Consider the following 25,000-nt stretch of genomic DNA (forward strand, 5'->3'; position numbering starts at 1 on the left):
TTTAACCTGAGAACATGTCAGAACTTCTGATGAAAACATCAGTCTTTAACCTGAGAACATTTCAGAACTTCTGATGAAAACATCAGCCTTCAGCCTGAGAACATGTCAGAACTTCTGATGAAAACATCAGTCTTTAACCTGAGAACATTTCAGAACTTCTGATGAAAACATCAGCCTTTAACCTGAGAACATGTCAGAACTTCTGATGAAAACATCAGCCTTTAACCTGAGAACATGTCAGAACTTCTGATGAAAACATCAGTCTTTAACCTGAGAACATGTCAGAGACTCTGGTGAAAACATCAGTCTTTAACCTGAGAACATGTCAGAACTTCTGATGAAAACATCAGCCTTTAACCTGAGAACATGTCAGAACTTCTGATGAAAACATCAGTCTTTAACCTGAGAACATGTCAGAACTTCTGATGAAAACAACATCAGCCCTCAGCCTGAGAACATGTCAGAACTTCTGATGAAAACAACATCAGCCTTTAACCTGAGAACATGTCAGAACTTCTGATGAAAACATCAGTCTTTAACCTGAGAACATGTCAGAGACTCTGGTGAAAACATCAGTCTTTAACCTGAGAACATTTCAGAACTTCTGGTGAAAACATCATCAGCCTTTAACCTGAGAACATGTCAGAACTTCTGATGAAAACATCAGTCTTTAACCTGAGAACATGTCAGAATTTCTGATGAAAACAACATCAGCCTTTAACCTGAGAACATGTCAGAACTTCTGATGAAAACATCAGTCTTTAACCTGAGAACATTTCAGAACTTCTGATGAAAACATCAGCCTTTAACCTGAGAACATGTCAGAACTTCTGATGAAAACATCAGCCTTTAACCTGAGAACATGTCAGAACTTCTGATGAAAACATCAGTCTTTAACCTGAGAACATGTCAGAGACTCTGGTGAAAACATCAGTCTTTAACCTGAGAACATGTCAGAACTTCTGATGAAAACATCAGCCTTTAACCTGAGAACATGTCAGAACTTCTGATGAAAACAACATCAGCCCTCAGCCTGAGAACATGTCAGAACTTCTGATGAAAACAACATCAGCCTTTAACCTGAGAACATGTCAGAACTTCTGATGAAAACAACATCAGCCTTTAACCTGAGAACATGTCAGAACTTCTGATGAAAACATCAGTCTTTAACCTGAGAACATGTCAGAACTTCTGATGAAAACAACATCAGCCTTTAACCTGAGAACATGTCAGAACTTCTGATGAAAACATCAGTCTTTAACCTGAGAACATTTCAGAACTTCTGATGAAAACATCAGCCTTTAACCTGAGAACATGTCAGAACTTCTGATGAAAACATCAGCCTTTAACCTGAGAACATGTCAGAACTTCTGATGAAAACATCAGTCTTTAACCTGAGAACATGTCAGAGACTCTGGTGAAAACATCAGTCTTTAACCTGAGAACATGTCAGAACTTCTGATGAAAACATCAGTCTTTAACCTGAGAACATGTCAGAGACTCTGGTGAAAACAACATCAGCCTTTAACCTGAGAACATGTCAGAACTTCTGATGAAAACATCAGCCTTTAACCTGAGAACATGTCAGAACTTCTGATGAAAACATCAGTCTTTAACCTGAGAACATGTCAGAACTTCTGATGAAAACATCAGCCTTCAGCCTGAGAACATGTCAGAACTTCTGATGAAAACATCAGTCTTTAACCTGAGAACATGTCAGAACTTCTGATGAAAACATCAGCCTTTAACCTGAGAACATGTCAGAACTTCTGGTGAAAACATCAGCCTTCAGCCTGAGAACATGTCAGAACTTCTGATGAAAACAACATCAGTCTTTAACCTGAGAACATGTCAGAACTTCTGATGAAAACATCAGTCTTTAACCTGAGAACATGTCAGAACTTCTGATGAAAACAACATCAGCCTTTAACCTGAGAACATGTCAGAACTTCTGATGAAAACATCAGTCTTTAACCTGAGAACATTTCAGAACTTCTGATGAAAACATCAGCCTTTAACCTGAGAACATGTCAGAACTTCTGATGAAAACATCAGCCTTTAACCTGAGAACATGTCAGAACTTCTGATGAAAACATCAGTCTTTAACCTGAGAACATGTCAGAGACTCTGGTGAAAACAACATCAGCCTTTAAGTCACACAGTTAATTAGTGACAAAATGTCTATACAGAATGCAAGTTTAAACTAGTAATTAGTGAATGCCTCTTAATGAATGAGTTAAGAGAGCTATAGGAAACTGGCAAAATAAAGGGGTGTTGGGCCACCACGAGCCAGAACATCTTCAATGCACCTTGGCATCAATTCTACAAGTGTCTGGAACTCTATTGGAGGGATGCGACACCATTCTTCCATGAGAAATACCATCATTTGGTGTTTTGTTGATGGTGGTGGAAAACGCTATCTCAGGCACTGCTCCAGAATCTCCCAGAAGTGTTCAATTGGGTTGAGTTCTGGTGACTGAGATGGCCATGGCATATGGTTTACATTGTTTTCATGCTCATCAAACCATTCATTGACCACTCGTGCCCTGTGGATGAAGGCACTGTCATCCTAGAAGAAACCACTCCCATCAGGATAAAAATGATCAGTCAGAATGGCTGTATTGGCGATTACCTTGTCCTCTAAGGGGTAGAGAGGACCTAAACCATGCCAGGAAAATGACACCCCAGACCACAACAGAGCCACCAGAACCCTCATTTACTGCAGTTACCTGTATATTACAATAATAATAATAATAGATGGATTTTATATAGCACTTTCATTACAAAGACAATATCAAAGATGCTTTGAAAACAAAACTAAAACAAATGTAGGATTCTGGATGTGGCAGGTATTGACTGAGGCGATGGACAAGTGAGATAGCTAATTGTTGATGATTTGTGTATTATACAGATGTACCTGGCGTAGGATACAGTAGCCTGTTGAGTTTCACAATAAACCGTTTGATTCAAGAACTCAAACCTTTGTCCTGGACATTCTTTTATTCGTGATCTATTGAGGTTATTATATGAGAAAAACTCAGCAGGGGGGAGAGAGAGGGAGGGGGGAGAGAGAGAGGGAGGAGGAGAGAGAGAGGGGGGGAGAGAGATCAGAGAGAGAGAGTGAGGGGAGAGAGAGGGGAGAGAGAGAGAGGGAGGGGAAGCGAGAGAGCGGGAGAGAGAGAGTGAGGGGAGAGGGGAGAAAGAGAGAGGGAGGGGAAGAGAGAGGGGGGAGGGAGGGAGGGAAGGGGAGAGAGAGAGGGAGGGGGAAGAGAGAGGGAGGGGGAGAGAGAGGGAGGGGGGAGAGAGAGAGGGAGGGGGAGAGAGAGAGGGGGAAGAGAGAGAGGGGGAAGAGAGAGAGGGGGGGGAGAGAGAGAGGGGGGGGGGAGTGGGAGGGGGAGAGAGAGAGGGGGGAGAATGGCGGAAAGAGATGCGTAGATAGAAAGTAATAATCTATTCTTTATATCTCCTCTCACACACCTGCCATGGCGTCTTTCCGGGATGTGTGCTCTCCTTTGTTGCTGTGGAAACCTGCGTTGGTTGCCGTGGAGTCGTTTTCGGGCTTGCGATCCTTCATACTCATCATCTCTCTGGGAGAGGCCGGGGCGCTTACTGTATTACACACACACCGGTCAGACACACACAATCACACACACACACACACATTACTCATCATTAGGTATGTTTAGTGTGACAGCCTGAAGGTCGTCTCCTGCAGGTCAGAGTAGCACACAGTAATTCCCTTGAAAACCCTTACTCACACGCACACCAGAACACACAGACACTCACTCACAGGGGGCATGTGATCTCCTCTTACAGTCCCCTGAAAATGCTTACCCACACACTACAGTCTCTATGATACTGCTTACCTAAACACTCTTATCAAGTGAATACTTCATACATAATATCAACTGCTCACCTACACTGCATTAAACCATCCAGATCAGAGAAGGCTTTAAGTAGCATGTTCATCCCTAAAACACTACACTATTCTATAAATATAAATAACCTAATATAAACATACACAACGTACTGTTCCTTACTAGAACAAGAGAGAGAGGAGGAGAGGGGGGGAGGGAAGAGGAGAGGTGGGGATGGGTGGGGAGAGGAGGGGTGGGGAGAGGAGAGGGAGGTGGGGAGGGGATGGGAGAAGCAGGGAGGGGAGAGGAGGGGAGGGAAGAAGAGAGGAGGGGTGGGGAGAGGAGAGGAGAGAGGAGGTGAGAGGAGGGGGAGATGTGAAGGGAGAATAGAGGTGGGGAGAGGAAGGGTGGGGAGAGGAGGGGTGGGGAGTGGAAGGGTGGGGGGAGGAGGGGGGGAGAGGAGAGGAGGGGAGATGGGAAGGGAGAGTAGGGGTGGGGAGGGGAGAGGAAGGGTGGGGAGAGGAGGGTTGAGGAGGGGAGAGGAGGCGTGAGGGGAAAGGAGGAGAGAGGTGGTGAGAGGAGAGGGGAGAGGAGGGGTGGGGAGAGGAGGGGTAGGAAGGGGAGGAGAGGGGAGGGGAGTGTGACAACCCTGTGACAGCAACTATGTTAAACGGATAATCACTACCGTAACACAACACCGTTAGATCCCGTAACCCCGGAGACCAAGCTCATCACTGTTAGATACGGTTACCCATGGAGATCAGGTCTGAGAGCTATCAGCATGGTACAGTGAGCGCCAAGGGGCTTTGAAAGGTCACACACGCTTGCACAGACACATGCACGCACATGCACACACACTCACAGTTAGAACAGTCATGTGAGCAGGATCAGTCAGTTACTCTGAGATTGTCTGAGGAGAGAAACAGTTCAGCCATGAAACCCTTATCATTTACTACAGTCCCATGGAGACAGTGTGTGTACATGGGCCCCTAGGTCAGGGTCTCTCTTGGCTAGTGTTAATCACAGAGAACAGACAAGGTCCTACGCTTGAATGATGATGACGCACACATCTCTCTCTCTCTCTCTCTCTCTCTCTCGCTCTCAATCTGCTTTGATCGGTCTCAGAGGCTAGAAAACATGGTTGTAGCAGATCCAGAACAGCATGTACTGGAGAGCAGTGGAACAGAAGAACGAGGGAACCATGCAACCCAGGAATAGAGCGTGATAAAGGAGAGAGCAGAGTTTCTATATCCCTGTAACGATTGTCGTTGGGAGAAGGAGAGGAGGACCAAAGTGCAGCGTGGTACGTATCCATAATACCTTTAATAAAGATGAATACACAAACAAAACAACAAAACGACCAACAAACAGTTCTGACAGGTGCAACAAACACCAACCAGAAAATAACTACCCGCAAATCATAGTGGGAAAACAGGCTACCTAAGTATGGTTCTCAATCAGAGACAACGATCGACAGCTGCCTCTGATTGGGAACCATACCAGGCCAAACACATAGAAAAAGAAAACCTAGACCTACAACATAGAATACCCACCCACATCACACCCTGACCAAACAAAAAATAGAAACCTACAAAGCAATCTACGGTCAGGGCGTGACAATCCCTCTAAGCTCCTGATTCTCAATGTCAATATTCAAAGTTAGTCTCATCTTCCCCTCTCCTCCTCTTACAACTTACGTCATCATGTCTAACTTCACTCCTCGGGGAACTGTTATCACTACTATACCACACTCTCACTTGCAGTATGCCATTATAATACTGTTCTTAGTAGGTGCAGAGAAATGAAGTGGCAAGACATAGTGATGTTTTTTTCATTGACCTTGAGATGGAACAGCTATTGAACACACAGGCACAGACGCGCACACACACACACACACACACACACACACACACACACACACACACACATACACACATGTACACACACGTACACACACACCATTAAGCAGGGAAGCTAGTTGCTCTGAAGCAAAAGCCTGGGCCAGTTAAAGAGTCCACTAAGCCAGGGGGAGGAAAAGCACTTTTCTGCCTCATCACCAGGCTAAATCCACTGTGGAGGAAGCACAGCCACAGGCAGGCTAGCTGTATTTGATCCCGTTCCATTTATTCCATTCCAGCAATTACAATGAGCCAGTCCTCCTACAGCTCATCCCACCAGCCTCCTCTGACACACACACACGCACACACACACACACACTGACCTGAGCGGTTGTTGGGTGAGGTTCGTACAGGGGACACAGAGGGGGTGCGAGAGGAGGAGTAGGGTCTCTGTCTGTCTCTCTCTATCGTAGAGGCAGAACCAACAAAGTGATACTGAGAGTATCCATCCTGTAGGAGAGAGAGAGAGAGAGAGAGAGAGAGAGAGAGAGAGAGAGAGAGAGAGAGAGAGAGAGAGAGAGAGAGAGAAAACAAAAGTGTGAGAGAGAAACTTGTTAGAATCGCCCTGTAAAGTACACATATTGAAAAATCTATCCTACAGAACATACACAGACAGATACAGTGGGGAGAACAAGTATTTGATACACTGCCGATTTTGCAGGTTTTCCTACTTACAAAGCATGTAGAGATCTGTAATTTTTATCATAGGTACACTTCAACTGTGAGAGACGAAATCTAAAACAATAATCCAGAAAATCACATTGTATGATTTTTAAGTAAATCATTTGCATTTTATTGCATTACATAAGTATTTGATACATCAGAAAAGCAGAACCTAATATTTGGTACAGAAACCTTTGTTTGTAATTACAGAGATCATACGTTTCCTGTAGTTCTTGACCAGGTTTGCACTCACTGCAGCAGGGATTTTGGCCCACTCCTCCATACAGACCTTTCGGGGCTGTCGCTGGGCAATACGGACTTTCAGCTCCCTCCAAAGATTTTCTATTGGATTCAGGTTTGGAGACTGGCTAGGCCACTCCAGGACCTTGAGATGCTTCTTACGGAGCCACTCCTTAGTTGCCCTGGCTGTGTGTTTCGGGTCGTTGTTATGCTGGAAGACCCAGCCACGACCCATCTTCAATGCTCTTAATGAGGGAAGGAGGTTGTTGGCCAAGATCTCGCGATACATGGCCCCATTCATCCTCCCCTCAATACAGTGCAGTCGTCCTGTCCCCTTGGCAGAAAATCATCCCCAAAGAATGATGTTTCCACCTCCATGCTTCACGGTTGGGATTGTGTTCTTGTGGTTGTACTCATCCTTCTTCTTCCTCCAAACACGGCGAGTGGAGTTTAGACCAAAAAGCTCTATTTTTGTCCCATCAGACCACATGACCTTCTCCCATTCCTCCTCTGGATCATCCAGATGGTCTTTGGCAAACTTCAGACGGGCCTGGACATGCGCTGGCTTGAGCAGGGAGACCTTGCGTGCGCTGCAGGATTTTAATCCATGACGGCGTAGTGTGTTACTAATGGTTTTCTTTGAGACTGTGGTCCCAGCTCTCTTCAGGTCATTGACCAGGTCCTGCCGTGTAGTTCTGGGCTGATCCCTCACCTTCCTCATGATCATTGATGCCCCACGAGGTGAGATCTTGCATGGAGCCCCAGACCGAGGGTGATTGACCATCATCTTGACCTTCTTCCATTTTCTAATATTTGTGCCAACAGTTGTTGCCTTCTCACCAAGCTGCTTGCCTATTGTCTTGTAGCCCATCCCAGCCTTGTGCAGGTCTACAATTTTAACCCTGATGTCCTTACACAGCTCTCTGGTCTTGGCCATTGTGGAGAGGTTGGAGTCTATTTGATTGAGTGTGTGGACAGGTGTCTTTTATACAGGTAACGAGTTCAAACAGGTGCAGTTAATACAGGTAATAAGTGGAGAACAGGAGGGCTTCTTGAAGAAAAACTAACAGGTCTGTGAGAGCCGGAATTCTTACTGGTTGGTAGATGATCAAATACTTATGTCATGCAATAAAATGCAAATGATTTACTTAAAAATCATACAATGTGATTTTCTGGATTTTTGTTTTAGATTCCGTCTCTCACAGTTGCCATTAACAATTACAGACCTCTACATGCTTTGTAAGTCGGAAAACCTGCAAAATCGGCAGTGTATCAAATACTTGTTCTCCCCACTGTACTCTTGAAGCTAGGGGGCACTATTTTTATGTTTGGAAAAATAATGTTCCCAAAGTAAACGGCCTCAGGACCAGATGCTAGAATATGCATATAATTGACAGATTAGGATAGAAAACACTCTAAAGATTCCAAAACTGTCAAAATATTGTCTGTGAGTATAACAGAACTGATTTTGCAGGCGAAACCCTGAGGAAAATCAAACCAGGAAGTGGCTTCTATTTTGAAAACCCCATGTTCCATAGCCTGCCTTTGCTCCATTTAAAGGGATATCAACCAGATTCCTTTTCCTATCGCTTCCTCAAGGTGTCAACAGTCGTTAGACATAGTTTCAGGCTTTTATTTTGAAAAATGAGCGAGAACGATAACATCGCGTCATTGTATGGCCGGGTGCCAGCAGCGTTTTGCTTGGTGCAACAGAGTTTGGGCAGCCATTGCCGTTCCCTCTCCTACTGAAAAAGACAGTTGCGGTTGATATATTATCAATTATATATTTTAAAAACAACCTGAGGATTGAATTATAAAAAACGTTTGACATGTTTCTGTGGACATTACGGATACTATTTGTAATTTTCGTCTGCGTTGTCGTGACCGCTATTTAGTGTGGATTTCTGAACATAACGTGCCAAACAAACGGAGGTATTTTGGATATAGAAATAATCTTTATGGAACAAAAGGAACATTTATTGTGCAACTGGGAGTCCCGTGAGTGAAAACATCCGAAGATCATCAAAGGTAAATTATTAATTTGATTGCTTTTCAGATTTTTGTGACCAAGCTACTTTGATGCTAGGTTTTCATAATGTTTTGTAGAGTGATCGATAAATTTACACAAATGCTTGGATTGCTTTCGCTGTAAAGCATATTTTCAAAATCTGACACGACAGGTGGATTAACAAAAGGCTAAGCTGTGTTTTGCTATATTGCACTTGTGATTTCATGAATATAAATATTTTTAGTAATATTATTTGAATGTGGCGCTGTGTAATTCAGCGGTTGTTGATGACAATTATCACACCGCTAGTAGCGTCAAGAAGTTAAAATGTCTTCAAAATTAAAAAATTAATCTCTCCTCTCCTCATATCCCCCTACAAAACAAATCCAAAATATAAATCAAAATAAATCCAAATGAATCACACACCACAGTGATTGATCCCTGTTAGGTCCTTCATCAGATGAATATGACACCAGTGATCACCAGATCACCATAACACCACAGTGGTCCCTGTTAGGTGATTCACCAGATGACTATAACACCACAGTGGTCCCTGTTAGGTCCTACACTAGATGACTATAACACCACAGTGATCCCTGTTAGGTCCTACACCAGATGACTATAACCCCACAGTGATCCCTGTTAGGTGATTCACCAGATGACTATATCACCACAGTGATTGATCCCTGTTAGGTGATTCACTAGATGACTATAACACCACAGTGATCCCTGTTAGGTGATTCACCAGATTACTATATCACCACAGTGATCCCTGTTAGGTGATTCACCAGATGACTATATCACCACAGTGATTGATCCCTGTTAGGTGATTAACCAGATGACTATATCACCACAGTGATCCCTGTTAGGTGATTCACCAGATGACTATAACACCATAGTGATTGATCCCTGTTAGGTGATTCACCAGATTACTATAACACCACAGTGATCCCTGTTAGGTGATTCACCAGATGACTATAACACCACAGTGATCCCTGTTAGGTGATTCACCAGATGACTATAACACCACAGTGGTTCCTGTTAGGTCCTACACCAGATGACTATATCACCACAGTGATCCCTGTTAGGTGATTCACCAGATGACTATAACACCACAGTGATCCCTGTTAGGTGATTCACCAGATGACTATAACACCACAGTGGTTCCTGTTAGGTCCTACACCAGATGACTATATCACCACAGTGATCCCTGTTAGTTGATTCACCAGATGACTATATCACCACAGTGATCCCTGTTAGGTGATTCACCAGATGACTATAACACCACAGTGATCCCTGTTAGTTGATTCACCAGATGATTATATCACCACAGTGATACCTGTTAGGTGATTCACCAGATGACTATAACACCACAGTGATCCCTGTTAGGTGATTCACCAGATGACTATAACACCATAGTGATTGATCCCTGTTAGGTGATTAACCAGATGACTATAACACCACAGTGATCCCTGTTAGGTGATTCACCAGATGACTATATCACCACAGTGATTGATCCCTGTTAGGTGATTCACCAGATTACTATAACACCACAGTGATCCCTGTTAGGTGATTCACCAGATGACTATAACACCACAGTGATCCCTGTTAGGTGATTCACCAGATGACTATAACACCACAGTGGTTCCTGTTAGGTCCTACACCAGATGACTATATCACCACAGTGATCCCTGTTAGTTGATTCACCAGATGACTATATCACCACAGTGATCCCTGTTAGGTGATTCACCAGATGACTATATCACCACAGTGATCCCTGTTAGTTGATTCACCAGATGACTATATCACCACAGTGATCCCTGTTAGGTGATTCACCAGATGACTATAACACCACAGTGATCCCTGTTAGGTGATTCACCAGATGACTATAACACCACAGTGATCCCTGTTAGGTGATTCACCAGATGACTATAACACCACAGTGATCCCTGTTAGGTGATTCACCAGATGACTATAACACCACAGTGGTTCCTGTTAGGTCCTACACCAGATGACTATATCACCACAGTGATACCTGTTAGGTGATTCACCAGATGACTATAACACCACAGTGATACCTGTTAGGTGATTCACCAGATGACTATAACACCACATTACAGCAGCTGTTGTTTCAATATAAAGACTGTAGACGGAACAGACAGAAATCTTCAGTTGGGTTCACCCACCAATTAAGTCAACGTCTGCACTAACGATGCTTCTCTACCTTAACCACCCAAAACTCCACTCACATAATTGCTGCTGTATAATTGCTATGTTGATATGACAGAAAGCTACAACAGGTACCTACTGAGCTGGAACACAATTAAATAAAGAAGAAAAACTGAAAACAACACTTAACAAAGCATTAAACATTGGATTCAGCATTAGGACCCTCTATACAAGAGCCATAACCCGTATAGTTAATAATGATGTCATTATACTGTAACAATCATGACTGTTCTGTCACCACTATTTCTCCCTCCTTTGGAAGCCTTTCCCTTGTCTGCCATGATTCACCTTTTACCTTACCTGCTAAAGCACGCATCCTGTCTTGCCGTGACACGCCTGTTTCCTGCAGAGCTCCGGAAGGATCAAAGGTAGGATCCTCTCTGATACAGTTCAAAGACGCCCAATTTCCCTCTCTCCTCATATCCCCTCACTCTCATTTCTCCCCTCCACACCCTCACGTATCTTACCCTCTCTCCTCTCCTCATATCCCCTCACTCTCATTTCTCCCCTCCACACCCTCACTTATCTTACCCTGTCTCCTCTCCACATATCCCCTCACTCTCATTTCTCCCCTCCACACCCTCACTTATCTTACCCTGTCTCCTCTCCACATATCCCCTTACTCTCATTTCTCCCCTCCACACCCTCACTTATCTTACCCTCTCTCCTCTCCTAATATCCCCTCACTCTCATTTCCCCCCTTGAAACCCTCACTTATCTTACCCTCTCTCCTCTCCCTATCTATCTCCCCCCCTCCCCCCCAGCAAGGAGAGTGTTTGGTTGCCAGGCAACCATTGTGCCTCTTGCATCTAACCACATTGGACAGGTATTTCAAGGCTGCAAGGTAAGAGGCGAATAAAGCACTTAAAGCCTACGCACAAGATGCGTGTGTGTATGTGTGTGTGATACGATTAGGCTGAATAAAGGTTAGGAAAAAATGGTTCATCCCTCCAAGCTTCAGCCACGGCAACTTCTGTCGTTTTACCACACTCATTCCATGTCAGGCCTTTTAACCTTCAGCCCTTCATGCTTTCATTTTCTCCCTACAGTCAAATCCCCTTTATGTTCTCACTGAGACAGCTGTATAATATACACTCTGATCGTATAACTCGATTCCTAAAGCCCTATAAAGGCTAAAGACCCAGGCAGTGGCTATTTGAAAGGAAACTTTTCCCATTCAGTAGAATGTTAAGGATATTTTGAAATGAAAACTACGTCACACACTTGCTCACTAGCCAGCAAGAAGGCATACACACACACGCACATATTCTATCTCTCACACAGGACTACGCCTCAGACAGCTCAACTCCCTCTCCTCCTCGTCTCTCTGCACTCCCCTCGCCTCCCTACCCCAATCACCATCCCCAGATATAGCATACATCCAACACATCTGTCATACCATCCCCCAACTGGCATTCTCTGCTATCAGACTGTAGTTAGACTGGAAACCATGCAGAGCCATGCACACAGGCCTCACACATGCTATAAATCCAACACACGCAGGACACATGCACACAGCATGTGCGTGACCTTTCCGTGCCAAATGTTTAGGGCCTTCCTCTGACACCGCCTGGTATAGAGGACCTGGATGGCAGGGAGCTCAGCCCCAGTGATGTACTGGGCCGTACGCACTACCCTCTGTAGCATCTTGCAGTCGGATGCCAAGCAGTTACAATACCAAGTGGTGATGCAGCCAGTCAAGATGCTCTCAATGGTGCAGCTGTAGAACGTTTTGAGGATCTGAGGGCCCATGAGAAATATTTTCAGCCTCCTGAGGGGGATAAGGCTTTGTTGTGCCTTCTTCATGACTGTTTTGGTGTGTGTGGAGCATAATGATTCTTTACTGATGTGGACACCGAGGAACTTGAAGCTCTCGACCCTCGCCACTACAGTCCCAGGGAGTCTTTTTTATCAAGCCTCTACTTTAACTAATGCTCTCGGCTGTAAGGCCTTTTCATTTGGTGACTTTGGGTCTTTTGAGCATCATGCTATACTGTTTACATGTCGGCCACCAGTGCTGGTCACAACCCTGTATAGGCCACCAAAGCACTTCCCCACTTTCTTTACTGATCTATCTGAACGATTATCTATTGTCCTTGAGAACTGTGATAAAATCATTGTGTTGGGTGATTATAATATTCTTGTTGACAAAGAGATTCCAAGGCCATTGAATTTATGAATATTTTGAGCTTGATGGACTTTATCCAACATGTTACTGGGCCCACCCATAACTGTGGCCACACTCTGGACCTGGTTATTACCAAGGGGCTTTCTACTGGGCCCACCCATAACTGTGGCCATACTCTGGACCTGGTTATTACCAAGGGGCTTTCTACTGGGCCCACCCATAACTGTGGCCATACTCTGGACCTAGTTATTACCAAGGGGCTTTCTAGTGACATATCATCCTTTGTTGATGTTGCTTTATCCGATCACCACTGTGGATTTATAGTACCTTGTTGCCCATAGCACAGGGTAATACTGAACACATCATTAAGAAACACTCTCTTACCTCTGAAGTTGCTACATTTTTTATTGAGTATATGAACAATACTCCACCACCTATTCTACTTTCCTCTATTGATGATTTAGTTGATAAATGTAATAGCATTAAGGGCCACTATTGATGATTTAGTTGATAAATGTAATAGCATTAAGGGCCACTATTGATGATTTAGTTGATACATGTAATAGCATTAAGGGCCACTATTGATGATTTAGTTGATAAATGTAATAGCATTAAGGGCCACTATTGATGATTTAGTTGATAAATGTAATAGCATTAAGGGCCACTATTGATGATTTAGTTGATACATGTAATAGCATTAAGGGCCACTATTGATGATTTAGTTGATACATGTAATAGCATTAAGGGCCACTATTGATGATTTAGTTGATACATGTAATAGCATTAAGGGCCACTATTGATGATTTAGTTGATAAATGTAATAGCATTAAGGGCCACTATTGATGATTTAGTTGATACATGTAATAGCATTAAGGGCCACTATTGATGATTTAGTTGATACATGTAATAGCATTAAGGGCCATTATTGATACCACAGCTCCAGTAAAGATGAAAAAGGCCACATCCAAACAGAGAGCTCCTTGAATGAGAGAAAACTGGTCGATTAAAGAGAAATTGCAGAAAGGCAGAGCGTAAGTGGAGAAAGTAAAAGTTGTGGGTCCATTATGATATTCTGAGAGAGCAATTTGGCATATATAACAAGGCAATTATAAATCCCAGATGGGCTCATTTTTCACATTTGATCACTATTAATCAGAATAATTGGGGAGTGCTCTTCTCAAACCATTGATGGCCTGATAAATCCTAATCCCATAAACCAACAGCGCATTCAGAAAGTATTCAGACCCCTTCCCTTTGTCCCATAAAAATGTATGTTACAGCCTTATTCTAAAATGGATTAAATAATTATTTTCCCTCATCAATCTACACAGAATACCCCATAATGACATCACAATACCCCATAATGACATCACAATACCCCATAATGACATCACAATACCCCATAATGACATCACAATACCCTATAATGACATCACAATACCCCATAATGACATCACAATACCCCATAATGACATCACAATACCCCATAATGACAAAGCCAAACAGTTTTTGTGATATTTTTGTCAATTTCTAAAAATAAAAAAACAGAAATACCTTATTTACATAAGTATTCAGATACTTTGCTAAATTGAGCTCAGGTGCATCCTGTTTCCATTGATCATCCTTGAGATGTTTCTACAACTTGATTGGAGTCCAGCTGTGGTAACATCAATTGATTGGACATGATTTGGAAAGGCACACACCTGTCTATATAAGGTCCCACAGTTGACAGTGCATGTCAGAGCAAAAATGTGGTCGAATGAATTGTCCGTAGGGCTCCGAGACAGGATTGTGTTGAGGTACAAATGTGAGGATTAAAGCGTTGAATGTCCCCAAGAAAACAGTGGCCTCCTTCAATCTTAAATGGAAGAAGTTTGGAACCACCAAAACTCTTCCTAGAACTGGCCGCTAGGCCAAATTGAGGATTCGGGTGAGAAAGGCCTTGGTTAGAACCCGATGGTCACTCTGACAGAGCTCCAGAGTTCCTCTGTGGAGATGGAAGAAGATTCAGGCCTTCAGGCCTTTATTGTAGAGTGGCAGACAGAAGCCACTCCTCAGTAAAAGGCACATGACTTCCCGCTTGGAGTTTGCCAAAAGTGACCTAAAAGACTCTCAGAAACAATATTCTCTGGTCTGATGAAACTAAGATTGAACTTCTTGGCCTGAATGCCAACTGTCACGTCTGAGGAAACCTGGCACCATCCCTATGGCGAAGCATGGTGGTGCCACCATCATGCTGTGGGGATGTTTTTCAGTGGGGGGGACTTGGAGACTAGTCAGGATCGAGGGAAAGATGACCAGAGCAAGGATTCTTGATGGAAACCTGCTCCAGAGCCCGCAGGACCTAAGACTGGGGTGAAGGTTCACCTTCCAACAGAACAATGACCCTCAGCACACAGTCAAGGCAATGCAGGAGTGGCTTCGGGAGAGGTCTCTGAACGTCCTCGAGTGGCCCTGCCAGACCTGACTTGAACCTGATCGAACATCTCTGGAGAGAAACCTGCTTTTGCTACAGTGCCTTGCGAAAGTATTCGCCCCCCTTGAACTTTGTGACCTTTTGCCACATTTCAGGCTTCAAACATAAAGATATAAAACTGTATTTTTTTGTGAAGAATCAACAACAAGTGGGACACAATCATGAAGTGGAACGACATTTATTGGATATTTCAAACTTTTTTAACAAATCAAAAACTGAAAAATTGGGCGTGCAAAATTATTCAGCCCCTTTACTTTCAGTGCAGCAAACTCTCTCCAGAAGTTCAGTGAGGATCTCTGAATGATCTAATGTTGACCTAAATGACTAATGATGATAAATACAATCCACCTGTGTGTAATCAAGTCTCCGTATAAATGCACCTGCACTGTGATAGTCTCAGAGGTCCGTTAAAAGCGCAGAGAGCATCATGAAGAACAAGGAACACACCAGGCAGGTCCGAGATACTGTTGTGAAGACGTTTAAAGCCGGATTTGGATACAAAAAGATTTCCCAAGCTTTAAACATCCCAAGGAGCACTGTGCAAGCGATAATATGGAAATGGAAGGAGTATCAGACCACTGCAAATCTACCAAGACCTGGCCGTCCCTCTAAACTTTCAGCTCATACAAGGAGAACACTGATCAGAGATGCAGCCAAGAGGCCCATGATCACTCTGGATGAACTGCAGAGATCTACAGCTGAGGTGGGAGACTCTGTCCATAGGACAACAATCAGTCGTATATTGCACAAATCTGGCCTTTATGGAAGAGTGGCAACAAGAAAGCCATTTCTTAAAGATATCCATAAAAAGTGTTGTTTAAAGTTTGCCACAAGCCACCTGGGAGACACACAAAACATGTGGAAGAAGGTGCTCTGGTCAGATGAAACCAAAATTAAACTTTTTGGCAACAATGCAAAACGTCATGTTTGGCGTAAAAGCAACAAAGCTCATCACCCTGAACACACCATCCCCACTGTCAAACATGGTGGTGGCAGCATCATGGTTTGGGCCTGCTTTTCTTCAGCGGGGACAGGGAAGATGGTTAAAATTGATGGGAAGATGGATGGAGCCAAATACAGGACCATTCTGGAAGAAAACCTGATGGAGTCTGCAAAAGACCTGAGACTGTGACGGAGATTTGTCTTCCAACAAGACAATGATCCAAAACATAAAGCAAAATCTACAATGGAATGGTTCAAAAATAAACATATCCAGGTGTTAGAATGGCCAAGTCAAAGTCCAGACCTGAATCCAATCAAGAATCTGTGGATAGAACTGAAAACTGCTGTTCACAAATGCTCTCCATCCAACCTCACTGAGCTCGAGCTGTTTTGCAAGGAGGAATGGGAAAAAATTTCAGTCTCTCGATGTGCAAAACTGATAGAGACATACCCCAAGATACTTACAGCTGTAATCGCAGCAAAAGGTGGCGCTACAAAGTATTAACTTAAGGGGGCTGAATAATTTTGCACGCCCAATTTTTCAGTTTTTGATTTGTTAAAAAAGTTTGAAATATCCAATAAATGTCGTTCCACTTCATGATTGTGTCCCACTTGTTGTTGATTCTTCACAAAAAAATACAGTTTTATATCTTTATGTTTGAAGCCTGAAATGTGGCAAAAGGTCGCAAAGTTCAAGGGGGCCGAATACTTTCGCAAGGCACTGTATGTCATTATGGGGTATTGTGTGTAGATATATGAGAAAAAAAGCAATTTCATCAATTTTAGACCAAGGCTGTAACTTAACAAAATGTGGAAAAAGTAAAGGGGTCTGAATACTTTCCGAATGCACTGTATGTGAACTTTCCTCCACAACTAAATGTGATGAGTTTGCAGCATATTTCAGAGATAAGATTAGGCTAGGTATCAGTTAAGAAAGACCTGATGAGAAGTTTGATGAGTGCCCTCGCCTTTCTGTCTGTAACGATGTACGCTGAGGGTCGGGAACAAGTTCTGGGAGTGAATAAATGTAATAAAAAATGAAACAAACACGTAACACGAACAGCGCACCGACATGAAACAGGAACAATGACGACTGGGGAAGAAACCAAAGGGAGTGACATATAAAGGGCAGATAATCAAGGAGGTGATGGAGTCCAGGTGAGTGTCATTATGCGCCTAACGCTGGCGACAGGTGTGCCCCCTAACGAGCAGCCTGGTGACCCAGAGGCCAGAGAGGGAGCACACGTGACACAGTCCATGTATTCTTAGATTTAAGTTCTGCATTCGACATTGTTGACCATGTTGTCCTTCTGGACAGACTGGGTTGGCCTCTCCAGTCCAGTTCTAAAATAGTTTAGGGCCTATTTAACCCTTGCTGGACATAATATAAAGAAAGTGTTTCTGTACTGATGCCCCCCCCTCTCTCTCTCTGCATCTCTCTCTGCATCTCTCTCTCTCCATCCCTCTCTCTGCATCCCTCTCTCTGCATCCCTCTCTCTCCATCCCTCTCTCTGCATCCCTCTCTCTCCATCCCTCTCTCTCCATCCCTCTCTCTCCATCCCTCTCTCTGCATCTCTCTCTCTGCATCCCTCGCTCTGCATCCCTCTCTCTGCATCTCTCTCTCTGCATCCCTCTCTCTGCATCCCTCTCTCTGCATCCCTCTCTCTGCATCTCTCTCTCTGCATCCCTCTCTCTGCATCCCTCTCTCTGCATCCCTCTCTCTGCATCCCTCTCTCTGCATCCCTCTCTCTGCATCCCTCTCTGCTTCTCTCTCTCTCTCTCTGCATCTCTCTCTCTGCATCCCTCTCTCTGCATCCCTCTCTCTGCATCCCTCTCTGGATCCCTCTCTCTGGATCCCTGTCTCTGCATCCCTCTCTCGGCATCCCTCTCTCTGCATCCCTCTCTCTGCATCCCTCTCTGCTTCTCTCTCTCTGCATCCCTCTCTCTGCATCCCTCTCTCTGCATCCCTCTCTATGCATCCCTCTCTGCTTCTCGCCCTACCTCTGCCTCCCTCTCTCTCTCTGCCTCCCTCTCTCTCTCTGCCTCCCTCTCTCTGCCTCCCTCTCTCTCTGCCTCCCTCTCTCTCTCTGCCTCCCTCTCTCTCTGCCTCCCCCTCTCTGCCTTCCTCTCTCTGCCTCCTTCTCTCTGCCTCCTTCTCTGCCTCCTTCTCTCTGCCTCTGCCTCCCTCTCTCTTCCTCTGCCTCCCTCTCTCTTCCTCTGCCTCTGCCCCTGTCTCTGTCCCTCTGCCTCTGTCTCTGTCCCTGTGCCCTTCTGCCTCTGTCTCTGCCCCTCTGCCGCTGTCTCTGACCCTCTGCCTCTGTCTCTGCCCCTCTGCCTCTGTGTCTGCCCCTCTGCCTCTGTCTCTGTCCCTCTGCCTCTGTCTCTGCCCCTCTGCCTCTGTCTCTCCCCCTCTGCCTCTGTCCCTCTGCCTCTGCCCCTCTGCCTCTGTCCCTCTGCCTCTGCCTCTGTCCCTCTGCCTCTGCCCCTCTGCCTTTGTCCCTCTGCCCCTCTGTCTCTGCCCCTCTGCCTCTGTCCCTCTGCCTCTGCCCCTCTGCCTCTGTCCCTCTGCCTCTGTCTTTGACTCTCTGCCTCTGCCTCTGCCTCTGCCCCTCTGCCTCTGTCCCTCTGCCTCTGTCTCTGCCCCTGTCTCTGCCCCTGTCCCTCTGTCTCTGCCTCTGTCTCTGTCCCTCTGCCTCTGTCTCTGTCCCTCTGCCTCTGTCTCTGCCCCTGTCACTGTCCCTCTGCCTCTGTCTCTGTCCCTCTGTCTCTGCCCCTGTCCCTCTTCCTCTGCCTCTGTCCCTCTGCCTCTGTGTCTGCCCCTCTGCCTCTGTCTCTGCCCCTCTGCCTCTGTCTCTGCCCCTCTGTCTCTGCCCCCCTGCCTCTGTCCCTCTGCCTCTGTCTCTGTCCCTCTGCCTCTGTCTCTGTCCCTCTGCCTCTGTCTCTGCCCCTCTGCCTCTGTCTTTGCCCCTCTGCCTCTGTCTCTGTCCCTCTGCCTCTGTCTCTGCCCCTGTCTCTGTCTCTGCCCCTCTGCCTCTGTCTCTGCCCCTGTCTCTGCCTCTGTCTCTGCCCCTCTGCCTCTGTCTCTGCCCCTGTCTCTGTCCCTCTGCCTCTGTCTCTGCCCCTGTCTCTGTCTCTGCCCCTCTGCCTCTGTCTCTGCCCCTGTCTCTGCCTCTGTCTCTGCCCCTCTGCCTCTGCCACCGGCAGTTCTTAGTGTCAGCATCAGGACAGACAAAGAAGACTTGGCCGACTGTCTGTGTTGGAATTAACAACCCTGGAAGGTACTGAGAGAGAGAAAGAGAGAGAGACAGAGAGAAAGAGGGGGAGAGAGATAACAGACAAAGAGAAAGTAGTGGGGAGAGAAAGTTATTGTAAATAGAGGGAGAAAGAGGTAAAAGACAAGTCCAGGAGGGACAACGTTGTATCTTTGTGATCAGCAGAATCGCCTCTCTGTGATGTCAACACCTCCAGTCTGTTTATCCAGCCCCTCAAGGTACAGTGTCAGTCATGGCATCCATAGCTTTGTATATGAGTTTGTGGTTCCATTCTTACCCTCAGATAACCGTACCAAGTGGCAAAGTCAAACTGTTAAATTCACACATTCTGCCATTCAATAATAGCAAATTTACAGATATAGAACCCTAGCGATCATAACATAACATGTTGATAAACTTATACTTGGACACAACACAGAACTTATATTTTATTGATGACTGGAGTCTTCATTGATCTCATCAGCATCTGTTCTATTTTCATATGTTTATTTGGCTTCCGATCCATGCTCATGTTCTCTAGCCCCAAGGCAAACCCTGTCTACATATTCTGTAGGAAGTGATTAACAGTTGTAAGTGGAGTCTCCAACACACACACACACACACACACACACACACACACACACACACACACACACGCATGCACACACAGGCAGGCACACACAGGCAGGCACACACACAGGCAGACACACACACATGCACTGTGTGAGGAGACAGTGTGTGTGAATGTTCTCATTACCCCAGACTTCAAAGCAAACAGCATTCTGATATGGCAGTTCAAACCACCTCATTATTGACATAATCCTATATTCTCCTCTCTTCTAACACAAACATGTAACAGAACACACACTCTGCTAGTACTAGTAGTATTACACACACACACACACACACACACACACACACACACACACACACACACACACACACACACACACACACACACACTACTAAGAGCGTAAACCATTGCCACACATACTCATTTCAAGGTCTCCCCAACTCCTCTCTAAGTGCTGTAACTAGCCTAGTTTAAGGCTTTTCTGATCAATGTTTCATATAGACCCTAACGTGTACAGGATACTTTACAGACAGACTGTGTCATTCTTCTAGTACCAAGAACTCAAAATCCAAATGTCCTTTCAAAGACGTTCTAGTCAATCAATTTCTTCACTCTCATTTCTCGCTACTTTGTATGAGGTAAACTCCTTTATTCATCTCAATTAGTACCCCTGGTTAGGGTCAGGGAGACAAAAACAAAAGGTTTTTAGTCCGAATACACCATTCCCACACACTCTATCTATCGAGGGCTACTGTTGTCCATCCATCTGCCTGGGTGTGCTGTCTACTGTCCCTCTCCTCCTTTCCCCCCTTTCCTTCCACTCTCTTTCTCTCTCCTCTTTCATACGTGCACAGATTGAGTGGGGAGTCTGGGCAGCAGAGTGGACTATCCCCGGAAGACACTAAAGTTGCAAGAGCAGAACACTCTCTGGGGTGACTTTGGGACAAGACTTTTGTTGAATGTGTTAATGTTGAATCTGTCAGAGACTGTGTACAGATGTAGGATCTTAATTTGAGCCAGCTTGCTACAGCAGGAAAATAATCCTGCAGCAACAGGAAAAGTCAATTATTAAGTGGATTATATTTAATGGACATTTTTGTAGGGTTTGATACATTTTTTGTAAAAAGTCTGAAATGTGAAAGTGGAAAATACACATTTCAGTAAACTGTTTAAACTTGAAATACACTGCACGTTTTAGATTTCTTGCATTGCAGGAAAGTTCTTCTGCAACAAGGTGATCAAATTAAGATCCTACATACGTATGTGTCAGTGACATTGGTCATTCAGGTGTGACAGACAGGAGTAGACAGGACAGCCTAAGGCTGGTACCATGACACACAAACAGGGCAGTGTATTACTCACGCTCGTGCACCCACACACACACCAAACATTGATGAACTACTGTCCACCCATCCTGAAATCATGTAGGGAATTGAACATATTTGAATTAAAAAAACTGAAGAATAACTTGGATTCTAACCTCCTTCACTGCACTCCCATTCACTACAGCTGTGTTCACTGAAAAGATCAGAACATCTATAGAACCCAGCTAATCAAGTTGGGTCTGAGTGTTCCTTTTTCCAGAGAGAGAGAGAGAGAGAGAGAGAGAGAGAGAGAGAGAGAAAGGAGGGCTATTTAGAGAGAGAAGGGATATAACTTGAATAGACTAACAGTACACAATAGACCCTGGGCTTAGGGCTTGGGGCTAAGCAAAGTCTTATTTAGGAAACGTTCACAGTAAATATTTCATAGTACTGTTTTGTTGTTCCTCTCATCTAAACCCCATTGTTCTTCTGTGTGAACATTACACACACACACACATTTTCTAAAAAAATACAACTGAAATATCAAATCAAATCAAATGTTATTTGTCACATGCCCCGAATACAACAAGTGTAGACCTTACTGTGAAAAAATGACTTACAAGCCCTTAATAACCTTTTGCGTGTAGGGGGCAGTATTTTTGTTTTTGGCTAAAAAACGTACCCATTTGAAACTGCCTATTTCTCAGCCCCAGAAACTAGAATATGCATATAATTGATTAGGTTAGTATAGAAAGATTAGGATAGAAAACACTCTAAAGTTTCCAAAACTGTAAAAATATAGCATGTGAGTATAATAGAACTGATATTGAAGGCGAAAACCTGAAAAAAATCCAATCATGAAGTGCCTCTTATTTTGAAACCTCTCTGTTCCTATGCATGCCTATCCTCCATTTAAAGGGATATCAACCAGATTCCTTTTTCTATGGCTTCCCTAAGGTGTCAAAAGTCTTTAGACATAGTTTCAGGCTTTTATTTTGAAAAATGAGCATGAAAGATCACATTGCGTAAGTGGATAGGTGGGGGCTCTCAGAGTGAGTTTTGCGCTACAGAGTAAAGCGGCCATTGTTTCTCCCGGTGTTATTGAAAAACCTACACAACCGGTTGATTTATTATCAAATATATATTTTAAAAACAACCTGACGATTGATTATAAAAAACGTTTGACATGTTTCTGTGGACATTATGGATATTATTTGGAATATACATCTGCGTTGTTGTGACCGCTCTTTCCTGTGGATTTCTGAACATAACGCGACAAACAAATGGAGGTATTTTGGGTATAAAAATAATCTTTATGGAACAAAAGGAACATTTGTTGTGTAACTGGGAGTCTCGTGAGTGAAAACATCCGAAGATCATCAAAGGTAAACGATTAATTTGATTGATTTTCTGATTTTCGTGACCTAGCTACTTAATGCTTAGTGTACATAATGTTTTGTTATGCTATCGATAAACTTACACAAACGCTTGGATTGCTTTCGCTGTAAAGCATAATCTCAAAATCTGAGACTACAGGTGGATTAACAAAAGGCTACATTGTGTTTTGCAATATTGCACTTGTGATTTCATGAATATTAATATTTTTTAGTAATATTATTTGACTGTGGCGCTATGCAATTCAGCGGTTGCTGACGAAAAAGATCCCGCTAACGGGATGGGTAGCGTCTTAACCAACAGTGCAGTTCAAGAAGAGTTAACAAAATATTAACCAGGTAGGCTAAAGTACTGGTACCGAGTCAATGTGCAGGGGTACAGAATAATCGAGGTAATTTGTACATGTAGGTAGGGGTAAAGTGACTGTGCATAGATAATAAACAGCGAGCAGCAGCAATGTACAAAACAAATGGGGGGGGGGGGGCTGGTGTCAATTTAAATAGACTGGTGGCCATGTGATTAATTGTTCAGAAGTCTTATGGCTTGGGGGTAGAAGCTGTTAAGGAGCCTTTTGGCCCTAGATTTGGCGCTCCGGTACCGCTTTCCGTGGAGTAGCAGAGAAAACAGTCTATGACTTGGGTGACTGGAGTCTCTGACAATTTTGGGTGTTTTCCTCTGACACCACCTATTATATAGGTCCTGGATGGGAGGAGGCTTGGCCCCAGTGATGTACTGGGCCGTACACACTACCCTCTGTAGCGCCTTACGGTCAGATGCCGAGCAGTTGCCGTACCAGGCGGGGATGCAACCGGTCAGGATGCTTTCGATGGTGCAGCTGTAGAACATTGAGGATCTGGGGACCCATGCCAAATATTTTCAGTCTCCTAAGGGGGATATCACATTTACATAAGTACTCAGACCCTTTACTCAGTACTTTGTCTACTTGGGTATGATGCTATAAGCTTGGCACACCTGTATTCGGGGACTTTCTACCATTCATCACTGCAAATCCTCTCAAGCTCTGTCAGGTTAGATAGGGAGCATTGCTGCACAGCTATTTTCAGGTCTCTCCAGAGATGTTCGATCGGGTTCAAGTCCGGGCCCTGGCTGGGCCACTCAAGGACATTCAGAGACTTCTCCCGAAGCCACTCCTGCGTTGTCTTGGCTGTGTGCTTAGGGTCGTTGTCCTGTTAGAAGGTGAACCTTCGCCCCAGTCTGGCCACTGTGTTCTTTGAAATCTTCAATGCTGCAGAAATGTTTTGGTACCCTTCCTGAGATCTGTGCCTTGACACAATCCTGCCTCGGAGCTCTACGGACAATTCCTTCAACCTCATGGCTTGGTTTTTGCTCTGACATGCACTGTTAACTGTGGGATATTATATAGACAGGTATGTGCCTTTCCAAATCATGTCCAATCAAATTAAATAAAATCAAATGTATTTATATATATCAGCCGATATCACAAAGTGCTGTACAGCAACCCAGCCTAAAACCCCAAACAGCAAGCAATGCAGGTGTAGAAGCACGGTGGCTAGGAAAAACTCCCTAGAAAGGCCAAAACCTAGGAAGAAACCTAGAGAGGAACCAGGCTATGAGGGGTGGCCAGTCCTCTTCTGGCTGTGCCGGGTGGAGATTATAACAGAACATGGCAAAGATGTTCAAATGTTCATAAATGAACAGCATGGCCAAATAATAATATCAATCAATTTAATTTACCACATTTGGACTCCAATTGAGTTGTAGAAATATCTCTAAGAATGATCAATGGAAACAGGATGCACCTGAGCTCAATTTCGAGTCTCATAGCAAAAGGTCTGAATACTTACGTAAATAAGGTATTTCTCTTTTACATTTTTTAGAAATGTTTTGTTTTGTCATTATGGGGTATTGTGTTAGAATGCTGAGGAAAAAAAACGATTTAATCCATTTTAGAATAAGGCTGTAATGTAACAAAATGTGGAAAAAGTCAAGAGGTCTGAATACTTTCTGAAGGCACTGTGTACACTGAGTATACAAAACATTAGGAACACCAGCT

The 25,000-nt window shown here is 44.2% G+C and overlaps 1 protein-coding gene across 3 annotated transcripts in view; it reads right to left on the reverse strand.

The window, feature by feature from the left end:
- The window catches only part of LOC110535425 (catenin delta-2), a 395,208-nt gene that overhangs the window by 7,310 nt on the left and 362,898 nt on the right, over nucleotides 1–25,000 (reverse strand). For all 3 annotated transcript variants that reach the window (XM_036935119.2, XM_090189680.1, XM_090189681.1), the window contains 2 exons: nucleotides 6,079–6,205; nucleotides 3,478–3,609 (listed from right to left, as the gene is read on the reverse strand). In XM_036935119.2, the coding sequence (XP_036791014.2) occupies nucleotides 3,478–3,609; nucleotides 6,079–6,205 (259 nt within the window). The remainder of the gene's footprint in view (nucleotides 1–3,477; nucleotides 3,610–6,078; nucleotides 6,206–25,000) is intronic.

The sequence above is a fragment of the Oncorhynchus mykiss genome, chromosome 11 (genome assembly GCF_057628025.1).
Source record: "Oncorhynchus mykiss isolate SJ-2025 chromosome 11, ASM5762802v1, whole genome shotgun sequence".
NCBI lineage: Eukaryota > Metazoa > Chordata > Actinopteri > Salmoniformes > Salmonidae > Oncorhynchus > Oncorhynchus mykiss.